This window comes from Panthera tigris, chromosome B2, assembly GCF_018350195.1.
Source record: "Panthera tigris isolate Pti1 chromosome B2, P.tigris_Pti1_mat1.1, whole genome shotgun sequence".
Classification (NCBI taxonomy): domain Eukaryota; kingdom Metazoa; phylum Chordata; class Mammalia; order Carnivora; family Felidae; genus Panthera; species Panthera tigris.
Window position 1 is genome coordinate 2,795,264 of NC_056664.1, and position 12,603 is coordinate 2,807,866.

Sequence of the window (12,603 nt, forward strand, 5' to 3'; positions counted from 1 at the left end):
AAGCAGGCTCCAGGCTCTGAGCCATCAGCACAGAGCCCGACACGGGGCTCGAACTCACAGACTGCAAGATCATGACCTGAGCCAAAGTCGGACGCTCAACTGACTGAGCCACGCAGGCGCCCCATTCATTTCTTGATTAAGGCGGCTCTTGCAACCAACCTTTTAAAGGCCTCCTTTACCTCTTTATTCTTAAGTGTGTATATAAGGGGGTTCAGCATGGGTGCGATGATCCCATAGAAGAGGGACACCATCTTGCCCCGGTCCTTGGAGTTGGGGGATGGTGGTTGCAGGTACACGGAGATAGCAGTGCCATAGAACAGTGACACCACAATTAGATGGGAGCCACATGTCCCAAATGCCTTTCGTCTACCTTCCGCAGACTGGATTCTCAACACTGCTCGGGCAATAAAAGCATACGACACAAGGATGAGGGCCAAGGGTATTAGATGGAACAGCACACTCACAAAGAATAGTTCAGCCTCGTTTGCTGTCGTGTCTACACAGGACAACTTGAGCAGAGCAGGGACTTCACAGAGGAAGTGATCCACTTCTTTACGGCCACAGAGCGGCAGCTGAAGGGTCAAGGCGGACAACCACACTGAGTTGCTGAAACCCGTAATCCAGGAAGCGGCCGCCAGCTGGAGGCACAGCCTCTGGTGCATGACGACCGAGTAATGGAGAGGCCGACAAATAGCGACAAACCTATCAAAGGACATGACGGCCAGGAGAACACATTCAGTGGCCCCCAAAGCTAGAAACATGAAAAGCTGGGCCACACAGCCGCCGTAACTAATTACCTTCCTGGTGCTGCATAAATTGACCAGCATTTGTGGAACTGTACTTGTGGTGTAGCAAAGGTCCAGGAGTGACAGATTGGTAAGAAAAAAGTACATGGGGGTGTGGAGTTTGGGGTCCAGGCGTGACACGAGAATAATGGTCAGATTCCCAAAGATAGTGGCCACGTAAGAAATGAAGAAGACCACAAAGAGTGGGAGCTCCAGCCGCGGTCGATCTGAGAAACCTAAGAGGGTGAACTCCCAGGGGGCGCTCGCATTTACCCCCTTCATGATTGGTGTCTCAGCTCTTCGTTCCTGAAACACAAAAATTCAGGAAGTCGGTGAATGCAGGGTTATGGGCGATTTCAATGATTTATAATCACTTTGCTACCTGCTCGAAGCTATTTACAGAATGGAGATTGCCAATACGGAGTTGGAAATATTCACAGATACTTAGGTATCTCTGTAATGTGATCTTTCTTCTGTCTGTATCGGCATTTCAAAAACAAAAGCCAAAACTTAAAAAGCAAATACCTGATTTAAACGACTTTAACAAAGGGCACTCCTTGATAATTTTGGTCATTTCGTTGACCTTTATTTACACTTCCTTCCACCCAGATTGCTATCTTTAGGACGATTCGGTTACAATCCCTGCCATAGTCCTTTTTCACTCTCATTGCTCCTCGTTGCCGTGGAGATGGCCTTTTCAACCGAAACAGCTACAATTATTCAGACCACCTCCTGAAACCATGTAGGTAGGTGCTAGCAAGCGACCGGACACATTTCAAAAGAACACGTCTCTGGCCTTTTAAGATCTCCCAGAATCAGGATAAAGAGATGTCGGGAGCATGGAATTTGGAGCCAGACAAGCCTGGGCTCAAGCCTCTGCTAAATAAAGTCATTGGTTAAATCATCCTGGGAATGTACATCTTACCCTCTTGAACTTCAGGCTCCCCGTCTATAAAATGGGCATAACAATGCCTTCCCGGCGTGACAGCGTGCGTGTGACGGAAACGCACGGTAGTGACCGCAGGCCTCTGCCGTGTTCGTAGAGGAAGCTGACTGTGACCGTTGGACCCCAAGAGTCCGAGGTGCACCAATGGAAAATGACTCTGTGAGTCGACAGTTTACCTTCTGGTCCCCTCCACTCCCACCTCACCAACAGATGCGATGGTGGCTCTCTGATGTAAAGGAGAAACGTGACCTTCCGGGCAAGTTGCTGGGCACCGAGCCGCGCGGCCTGTGAACAAAGCATCACAGTGAGGCAGGAACTCTGACTTCAGACAGCAGAACTGAGTCCTCAGTTCTCTGGAGGAAATGAGCTAAGGCCACCTGTCGAGGATGTGTCCGTCCCAGAGTCTGCTGCCTTACTAACATTTCCCTCTATTCTTTGCTTATGATCCTGTTGGCTTAGAAATGCAAATTTCGGGTGCCTGGGTGGCTCAGTCGGTTAAGCGTCCAACTTCAGCTCAGGTCATGATCTCACAGTTTGTGGGTTCGAGCCCCACGTCGGGCTCTGGGCTGACAGCTCAGAGCCTGGAGCCTGTTTCAGATTCTGTGTGTCCCTCTCTCTCTGCCCCTCCCCTGCTCGCACTCTGTCTCTCTCAAAAATAAACAAACGTTAAAAAGAAATTTAATGTGAATTTAATGATAAGGACATAATTCTTAAATTATTAGTCAATGTGTGCTTTAATCTCGCTCACTCCTTCTCTAGCTCTCAGTACAGTGGTGGGGAAGTCTCAGAGATACTCGGAAAGTTTCTGTTGCTACACAGCTGTCAGTGAGATGAGGTATGAGATATAGACATAAATCCAGATGAAGATACAAATGTGCAAAACCGCTCAAATCCTCGAGGGGGACAGACAAGTACCTGAACATGCTTCCGTGTGTTTATTTACATACGGCAACATCACATTATGTCTGTTAGTATTCACATGTGTGCAAAAATTACCTGGAAGGTATACACAAGTGTTAGAGATTGTTACCTCTGGGGAGTGGGGATGGAGAGAGAGTAAATCAGACTTTAATATTTACCTTTACGCCTGCTCATTCTAATTTTCAGTAAGCAAGTAGATTACAACACTTATTAATATATGTATTATATATGTATATAATCTAACATATGTATTATATAGTGTATATAACATGTATATGTATTATGTATAATGTGTATATATATGCATGTAATATAATATCTGCATTATATAATATATAATATATAACATCTATATGTATTATATATGTATAATATGTATATATATGCATGTAACATAATACATGCATTATATAATAACTTTAAATGTCTTACTTATACTCTGCATTTTACTATAAGGACCAGCATTGCTTTAGACTTAAATACCATAAAAAAATCCTACATGAATTTAATCTTGTATCTGTTAATAGATCCTTGAAACTGAGTCTGACTTGGGCTCCATATGAAGATTTCCTAAAGGCTGCAGTCTGGGGACACTGGGCATCTCACTGCCAAAAAAAAAAAAAAAAAAAGAAAAGAAAAGAAAAGAAAAGAAAAGAAAAGAAAAAGGTGTCCCTGTCAAAGGGATTCTGAAAAGCAGGGCAAATGGAATCAAGAGAGATTTCACGATTTCCTTGGGTTCCTCAAGTGTTGAAAAAATAAGTCCACATAATCATGGCGAGCTTCTGCGCTTGTGTCCTCGGGGCTGTTGCGGAAGTTTCTGTCCCCGCACGATTGCCGAGAGGCCCCTTCCACTCTCAGAAGAGTTTTTATCTGGAGGATAAGTTACGGGGCCTTCCAAGCTGTGCGTGGAAGAGTGACACGAACTTCGCTCTGTTCTTCGGGAGGAATCTCACTGAGGACGCCGAGCGTTTCCTCCTCCAGTCCAGACAGCGTTGTGGATCTCACATCCTCTCCTGGAACTCAGCCAGGAGATGGCCTCTCCAAGAAGCCATCGGTGAGGATCATAGCAGACGGGGGGCCCAACTAACTTCTCGCCCTTTCGTCATTGTGGGGACAAAGTTTCACCCATCTTTCAAACTGCCCGTAACCTCAAAATATATCCACTCTAAAAAAGAGACCTTTCTATTAAAAAGTTGAAATATCATTTTGTACTAAAAGTTCAGTAATTTGAATCATTACTCTCATCACTAACATTAGGTTGGAAGGATTTGTTAACAATGGAAGCAAACTAGGGAGTCGTCACCTGTGTCACTGAAATCCTGGCGGGGGGCTCTTTACCTCACGGCGCAGGTGATTCCTACTCGTGGCTGAGGCCTCCCAAAACCGCACAATCCGCTTCTCTGCTCCTGGGTGGGGTTCTTCTCCTGCCATCTTCAGAGGACATGACTCCCATTTTGAGTAACAAGTGTTCCCTTGGTCAACGCAGGGACACATATATTTTTTAACATTTATTTATTTTGAGAGAGAGAGAGCAAGCCAGGAAGAGACAGAGAGAGAAGGAGAGAGAAATCCCAAGCAAGAGCTGCAATTAGAGCCTGACAGGGGCTCGAACCCACGAACCATGAGATCGTGACCTCAGCGGAAACCAAGAGTCTGACGCTCAACCGACAGAGCCACCCAGGCGCCCCAACATAGGAACATATTTTAACAATGCGAGACACGAGAAATCAACCACAGGTAAGGAAAAAATGAGGCTTTTTTGAAAGTAGCAGTTGAAAGGAGCTGTTTGGATTGTTGAGTCTTTATCTATATGTAATTCAGGATATTTCCATTTATTTTGTCGAGATACTACGAGTTCCTACCACCTGCTTGCCTGTGAACTGGCTGACGTTACATGCCCAGCTACATACTGGATTTTCTCCCTCTGTGACTGACATTCAGGGATTCGGAATGAAGAGGCCCAACAAAGTCTTGGAAACCTCTTTTTAAGCTGTGACTACGGAAAGAGCATTGAACTAGGAAAGGTGGCAAGAGTTATAGCTCTGGTCAGGCCGCAAAGTCACTGCACAGCTGGGCCACCCACTCGGTGGTTTGGGAAAGCGATTCAGTCTGTAACACCGGGATTTTCTGTTTTCCATACAAGGTAAACTTGGTTCCCAGGTTCCTCAACCAGTCACGTCTCCGTGAATGTTACGGATAAGTAACAGAAGTAATCTATTGACACAACACTGCACTTTGGCTTAGACTGGAGAGGAAAGTTTGCCCTCCCCTTTCCCCCCTTATTTCATGAAAGATCGACTCAGGGAAAAACCCGAACTGCAAGGCTCAGAGGGGTTCTTTGCCAAAGCTAGTACATAGCAGACTGAAAATTAGAACCCAGGACTGCTCTGCTCCAAAGTTTTGATTTTTGGTAGAGATAACAAATATATGCAACGGAGTACTATGAACAAATAAATGGAATGAAGGCATTGAGCCTCCGTCAGATTTTTGCAATATGATGATGACCAATCCATAAGGTGAGTTCTCAGAACACCCGAATTTCAGCATGTTTTGTAGAATAATTTACCTCTGTTTGAAGCACTAGAGAGAGGATGATGCGGGTGTGCGCTTGTGTGAGAAGCTTTCCGGTACGACCGAGTAGAAGCACGCCGATTCACTCTTCGTGAGCTCTTCAGTTGTAAAGTGGATGCGATGAAGTTCTTTGAGTCCTTACTCCCCTTTGCCGGTGGCAAATGAGGAGATCTCCATTCAGGATTTCGGGATTCACTAGAAAATACAAGAATAGGAATGAAATCTTGCGGACACCCAGAATGTCTTTTTCTGGCTTCACGGTTAAAGTTTTTTTTGGGTTTTGTTTTTTTTTGTTTTGTTTTGTTTTTTTAGAGAGAGAGAGAGACAGAGCACGAGCAGGGGAAAGGGGTGGAGAGAGAGAATCTTAAGATTCCACACTCAGCACGGGGCCGGAGGCAGGGCTCGATCCCAAAACCCCGGGTTCATGACTTGATCTGAAATCAAGAGTTGGACGCTCGACCACCTGAGCCATCCAGGTGCCCCCACAATGCAAAGTATTAAGGCATTAACTGCCGTTTTCAGTATTCTCCTCACCACATTTGCAACATTAATGAGGACAGAGAGGTTTTTTTTCAAAGGCATGTTGGCGCGTGTTCTGGTTTATAAGGGAAGGTAACACTGTTCTGTGTTTAATGGTAATTGACCAGGATAGCCAATGGGCACAGAGGGAGATGTCTATGAAGCCAATTCCGAGTTTAGCTTAGGTTTGCTCCACCATTACCCCCTCTCCAGAGACTGTCTCCTCAGCTTTTTCTAAGACAAAAGGGAATGACAATAGGGACTAAAAGAACTCATCAAATAAGGCTTGAGTTTTGTGCCCTCACACTGGGAGTTAATTTCCTTTTGTAAACTATGGAGTTCTATGAAGCCACATGGGAAAGAAAAAGTCCATTTGTTGTGAAATTCTGAGATCAATTTCTAGACAATAAACAGCTTCTACTTAATTTACCACAGAAATATTGTATTACCTTGATTTACATAAAGCAGTTTTATTTATCATATACCCAAATATTTCTTTCACAGACTTTTACATTTCTGGGCTTAGTGAAGAAACTCTCCCTTTCTTTAATATGGTTTTCTAGAATTGTTTTTGCAAGGTTAAAAAACGATTTCTATTTTCCTATAGTTTCTTCTATCCAGGATTTATTTTTGTATGTTCTTCTAGGTAGTTCCATATCAATTTTTCATATGAGTAGACACATTATTAAAACATATTCATAATTCTGAAAAGTTTAGTATTTATAATATAAAAATTTTTACAAAGACCATGAAAACATACAAGTAACACAGTAGAAAGAACACCAAATAATTTGAATGTACAACTCAGAGTAGCAAATCTATATGAGAAGATTTTAAATTCCCAAACAATGAGAAAAATATGTTGAAGTGATAATAACTCACTTACCGGATTGACAAAAAAAAAAAAGTATAGCCAGAAGTAACTCATGTTCCTAACCTTGCTGAAGGGAAAAGTCTACTCTCACAAATTATGGGTAGAAATGTAAAGCGCTATTAGATTTTTAGAAATAAATAAGACAGTTAATTTTGAAAATACACATATATTTATCAGCCTAGCAATATTATTCATGGAAATTGACCCAATGAAATAAAATTGTCAGTTTATAAAGGCATAGGAACAAGAACTTGTATTGTTGCAATGTTTGTAGTCACCAAAGATGGAGAAAATTTTAGTCCCTCAACAGAAAATTGACTAATAATTAATCTGCACTAGAAGTATTTGCCTCCGATCCTTCTGAGTGAGGAGCTCACGATACAAGAAAGAATAGCTAACATGCTCTTAACTATATAAACCCATGACTAAAATGCTGTAAATATAAATTTATGTATCATATGCTGGTATGGGATTACCTGAGAGTGAGAATTCCTTCTTTATGTGGAAGGGGCATCAGGTAAAAATAGAAAAGGAAAAAAACGAAGACTTGATCCTCCAAAACTAATGCATAATATTTTTAACCACCCAAACTAATAGCGTTACCTCTGAAAGTGAGAACAGGCGTGAGGGTGGGATCATTTGGGGGAAAATGATGCTTATAATGTAGGATTTCCTTTTTTTCCCACAAGACCTTACACTAGTTAGGCAATATAAATAAAGAAAATAGTATTTTAAAGAAAATGAAAGGCTAAACCAGTAAGAAAATATGAATAACCAAATCTTTAGTTTATAGGATAGACCAAGGTTAATAATCTCAAAAATGTCAGTAGTCCTTCAAGTGAAAAATTAGGAAATAATGCCTAGTTACCAACGACCTGGAAATAAGAACCTGCAGACTTTACTAATGGTGGGACTAGTATCTGATTGGGCTCACTGTCCTCCCCAAAACCCTCTAGAACAGGTCTACTTTTAATTTAGTGTGTTGATGTGGAAACAGGCTCAGAGAAGTTAAACAGATTTCCCCAAAGTCACCGATATATCTGTTAGGAAAGAAGACAGAAACTACGAAATATACGCTCTGGTTCATTTACATTTCATTTCTCTTCTTAGCTAGTGCCAGTGTCTCTCCCCACCTTTTCTCACCTCTGTTTCTCAGAGGGCTGCTTAATGGCATAGTTTCTCTCTCCTCTCTCCTCTCCCTCTCCCTCTCCCTCTCCCTCTCCCTCTCCCTCTCCCTCTCTCTTTGTAAGGGAAGAGCTCCTGGAACGCTATAATATTCATTTCTGACCGTCTAAACAATTACTCTGTCTGGATGGGAGCAGGCATGGGCACAGGGATATTTGGGAGAGAGTCATGTGGGTTGGATCCTTGAGTGCTAATCCCAGGAAGAGCCTACTTTGTTAGGAGGATCCAAGCACCAAGAATAGCAAACCTTCAATAGGACCTTCGGAAGCACCAAGCACGGGACAGAGGCAATTTCGAACTTAGAGGTCATAAGCTCTAAGCTCATTGCCAGGTGACTATGGAATCTGAAGAGCAGCATGAGAGAAAAACCTGAAGGTTCTGGAATAGTGTCACAGAGTGCGTGGGCTTGGGTTCGAATTCATGGGGCTGAGAACATGCACGCGGATGGCAGGGACTAAAGTACAAATCGTAGTAGGGAATCCAAACCTCTTTTTTAGTTTATAGTTCCTTGTTTAAGATGGAAAGTTCTTGGGATGTCGTCAGGTTCAGCATGTAAAAGGCTCAGACTAAACTTGAAATGCCTTTGCGCTAGATGGGCTCCATGAACTAACGCTATGACCCAGCAAATATTAATTACTGAGTTACTGTTGGTGTGGCTCTGGAAGGGTCTAGGTGTTTTCTTTTTTCTTCTTCTTCTTCTTTTTTTTTTTTTTTAATGTTTATTTATTTTTGAGAGGGACAGAGAGAGAGGGAGACAGAATCCCAAGCAGACTCCGTGCCACCAGGACAGAGCCCAATGTGGGGCTTGAACCCACGAACTGAGAGATCATGACCTGAGCCAAAACCAAGAGTTGGACGCTTAACCAATTCAGCCACCCAGCTGCCCCTAGGTATGTTCATTCATGTAATCAATCCTGGCATCTTATCTCAGGACATTGTGTGTATTAGGGTTAAGGGCAGGGTCTAGCTAGTCCTCCAAAGAGTAGAGATTCAAGAATGCAGGCTAGATACAAATGCAGAGAAAAATTTGGAGGTGGCGTGAGATTGAGAACCTTACGGAGTTTAATGGACTTAGAAACAGTATTCTATTCCAAAACATGGAGTCAGGAAGGGCTACACTTTCCACGACTCTCTATGATCCACTTGAGGAACTTGTGCTCCTCAATGCCACAATCCTGGGGTTTGTGGGTTCGGAGCTCCTGGTTCCCCAAAGAAGAAAACTTCCACCAGAGAACACAGCTAGAATCCAACTTCTCGGGCTTCTTGACCTAAAAGACCAGCAGGTAGGATGCGGAGTCACCACCTCGGCAGGGGAAACTTACCCCAATCCCCTGGGGGAGGGGAGCTAAGCCTGGAGGTGATATTTCTGGCACCTGGGTCATCCACTCGGACTCCTCCAGGAAAATCCTTGCTCGGTTGCGACAGCAAACGGACCCATGTGGCAAGCCCAGCTCTAAAGGGGCGAGGTGACCAGAGGCTGAGTGCCCTCAGGAATCAAGATCTGAGCCCCCAGGCCGGCTGAAGGTGAGGGAGGTCTGGAACGGATGATGGAGGGACCCAGTGGGTGTTCGTCGTGGCCTCCAAACCGGCCCAGGGGCGGAAGCTGGAGTTCACCTCACCCCCCTAAGTTTTCCCCGGGAAAAGAGACCCCTGTGCAATCCCAGACGAGCTCTTCCAAGAACCTCCATGGGGAGCATCCAAGCAGCAGGAAAGTGGCCTGTGGTGGACCCTGCGACGTGCTACCTACCTGGTCCTTATTCAGAAAGAAAAGACACATTTCCCAGAGATCAGCTTTCACCACATTAAAAAAAAAAAAAAAAAAAAAAAAATCCATCTTTTCTCAGTAACTTAAGATTCCATCTTTGCCACACACTAAATTACCACGGACGTTTGGGTCTAAATCCAAACTTTCTATTCTACCCGAGGGTCTAGTCACACGCTAATACCGCGTAGTTTTAATTCTAGAGCTTTATGGTATCAATGTCCAGGAGTCCAGTGACCCTTCATCGTTTTTATTTTCCAGCATCTTCCTAGCTTTTCTTGCATTTTTGTTTTTCCATATGAGTTTAGTATCAGCTTGTTTCAGGCTGACACTCCCAATGGGCTTTCTTTCCTGTATCGTATAGGTGACAAGACAACAAACGCTTACTGCTTACTACACGCCAGGAACTGTTCTCAATGCGAGTCTTACCTCATTTGAAATCCAAATAGCCCTTTGGGAATGTCATCGCCCACATTTCACAAGTGAAGAAACTACAGAGAGGCGGAGGCCAAGGTGGGGACGGGATCCCATTCCTTCAAGAGGTCCCTGCTCTGGGACACTTGGCCCTGGTCTCCGTGGAACGCATACGGCCTCAGAGCTAACTTTATCTCTGACCTACGTGTACCAGATTGGAGGGAAAGGGACCCCCGCGGGGCAGCAAACGTGTGAGAATGTGTGTATTCCTTGTCCCAGATGGGGACGATGTGAGCGCTGGGTAGGCTACGGCCGCATGTGCCACCACGGCCCAGGGCAGGGCGGGGGGAAGCGTGTGGGAACCAGCCATCCAGGACATCGGCAATGACCAGGGCTGACTGCTTGTTACCGGACGTGGGCCATTGGGATGATAGGAGAGGATTAACTAGAAGGAGCTTAGGAACGTCTTTACCACGTGAGGAGGGGTGTGTAAATCTTTCTCCCGGGAATTGCTTATCCCGTGATTCTGGCGACCAGCACGAAGCATCTGCTCAAGATCTCTCGGGTGTGTCAGCTGATCTTTCCTCCACTCCTACAGAAGGCGACAGCCGAATGACAGGGGGTTTGGGATGTTGTGAGGGTGACTTCTGGCCTATCCAGAATTGGCTTGAACTGTTTCACGGAAATAAGGGACGAACTGAACGCGCCGACCCCGGCTGGGACAGGACGTGGGCGGGTGAGGACTGTCGCTGTGTGACTGTTGTACAAGGAGCTGCAGGAAGGTTTGCACCGGCCTGTCGGCGTTGGTCACTGATGAGCGTGACACTGATGAGTCTCAGGGAAACCCCAGGAGGGCTCTGTTAGGTCTGATTCGCAGCAAGAGTCTGTGTGCGTGACCAGCAGGGTCTAAGAAGCCCCACGGGAGACTCCCTTTTGTAGTCCCTGTTCTAGAGTGTTCCGTGCGCATATCAGGACTTTTGGTCTGAGACAGAAAGCACATCCATGCGGTTTCTACAGCGAAAAGACAGTTGGTGTTCATGCCTGGCTTCTCCAAACTTCTAACTGTGAAGCAGCCTTTCCTTCAACGCTGTTGTTATTTTATATCCTTTTCTTAAAATAACCTTAGGTTCCCAAGCACTGTTATGTTGGGTCCTGTGAGTTTTCTATCACAATGGAACCCTGTGCACCCCTGCTGCTACAGGTTTTGAAGTCAAAGAGAGGGGCGCCTGAGGGGCTCAGTCTGTTAAGCCTCCGACTTCAGCTCAGGTCATGATCTCGCAGTTCACGAGTTTGAGTCCCACATCGGGCTCTGTGCTGACGGCCCAGGGCCTGGAGCCTGCTTCCAATTCCGTGTCTCCCTCTGTCTGTCCCTCCCCCACTCAAGCCCTGTCTCTCTCTGTCCCAAAAATAATAAAAAAACGTTGAAAAAAAAATAAAAATAAAATAAAAAATAAACATTAAAAAAATGTTTTTAATAAAATAAATATAAACATTATTAAAGTCTTATAGTATAATCTTAATACCACTACTTATATTGGTAGAGATGGAATATATTAGGTAGATATAATGATAACATTATTATCTCTGTTAACTTACAAACAAACGGCATACAATGATTTTTTTCTGTCAACAAATATTGAAATACATAGATGAGCAATCAAACCTGATCAGTATTAGATTTGTATTTGAGCCAAGTTCTTGGCACCGTGAGACAAGTTGTCTCCTGACAGTTGCTTCTTATCTCTAGATCGAGTTATTAGTTTGTACTATCTCAGCCAAAGATTTTCTCGTGGAAGTGAGGGGGAAGTATCTGGAGACTTTGATGCTGTCCAGAATTTCCTACCCGAGATAAAGAGTCCCTCTGAGAAACGGAGGAGATGAGGGCCTCATAGGGGACCTAACTCCACGGGGGACGTGACATTGTGAGCCAAGGAGGAAATTTTAGATGCAACGTTTAAATTTTTTTTGGCCTCGTCACTTTTACCCCTTTTCCTCACACTTGGCTCTTCACTACCCTTCACCATGACAAATACATCTAAATTTGTATCTGTTGGAAATGTTATAGCTAAGGAAAGCCCTTTTCTGTGAAATAAAAGAATACAATCCAAGGTTCTATAAATGGCTACCGGAGATGCTTCCCAGCGTATTACCATTGGACGTAATATGTTGCGATGCGACACCACCGAATGAAGCCTGTAAGTCTACGTCAGTCGCTTCCATCAAAGGCAATTACCTTTACACAAACCTCTTTTATTGGAACTTAATCTATTAGCCCTGCAGCTTTTGTGGAAGTAAGCAGATTATTTATAAAACTGTTATCACAGGCGTTCATAAAATTTCACGTCAAGTGTCCACCATTTCTTTGAACCGTATTTCCCAAGCCTGCTTTTCTTGATTTTTACCTCATTGCGATTTGTCCAGTCACCAAGTTTTAAACTATGACAGTTTTCCTGAGCCATCTCTTTCCCTGAATGCTCATATCCATTCAGTTTTTAAGACTACCCATCACATCTCTCTTTCACACCTACCTACCTCTTCTTTTCCCTTTTCGCTTCTCTGGCCCTCGCCAGTATATCATTAGCTCTTACTTGGTTTGTTCACTAGTTAGTGACTCTCTAGAGTCTCG

General features: G+C 44.2%; 1 protein-coding gene across 1 annotated transcript; it reads right to left on the reverse strand.

Annotated features, from left to right (window-relative positions):
• Positions 1-125: 125 nt before the first annotated feature.
• LOC102971644 (olfactory receptor 2B6) lies at positions 126-1,067 on the reverse strand. Its single transcript, XM_015540809.2, has one exon. The coding sequence runs from the start codon at positions 1,065-1,067 to the stop codon at positions 126-128; it is 942 nt and encodes a 313-aa protein (XP_015396295.2).
• Positions 1,068-12,603: the final 11,536 nt, after the last annotated feature.

What these genes read in the sequence shown, in the direction of transcription:
- LOC102971644 (XM_015540809.2), bottom strand. Translation starts at nt 1,067, where the DNA reads ATGAAGGGGGTAAATGCGAGCGCCCCCTGGGAGTTCACCCTCTTAGGT.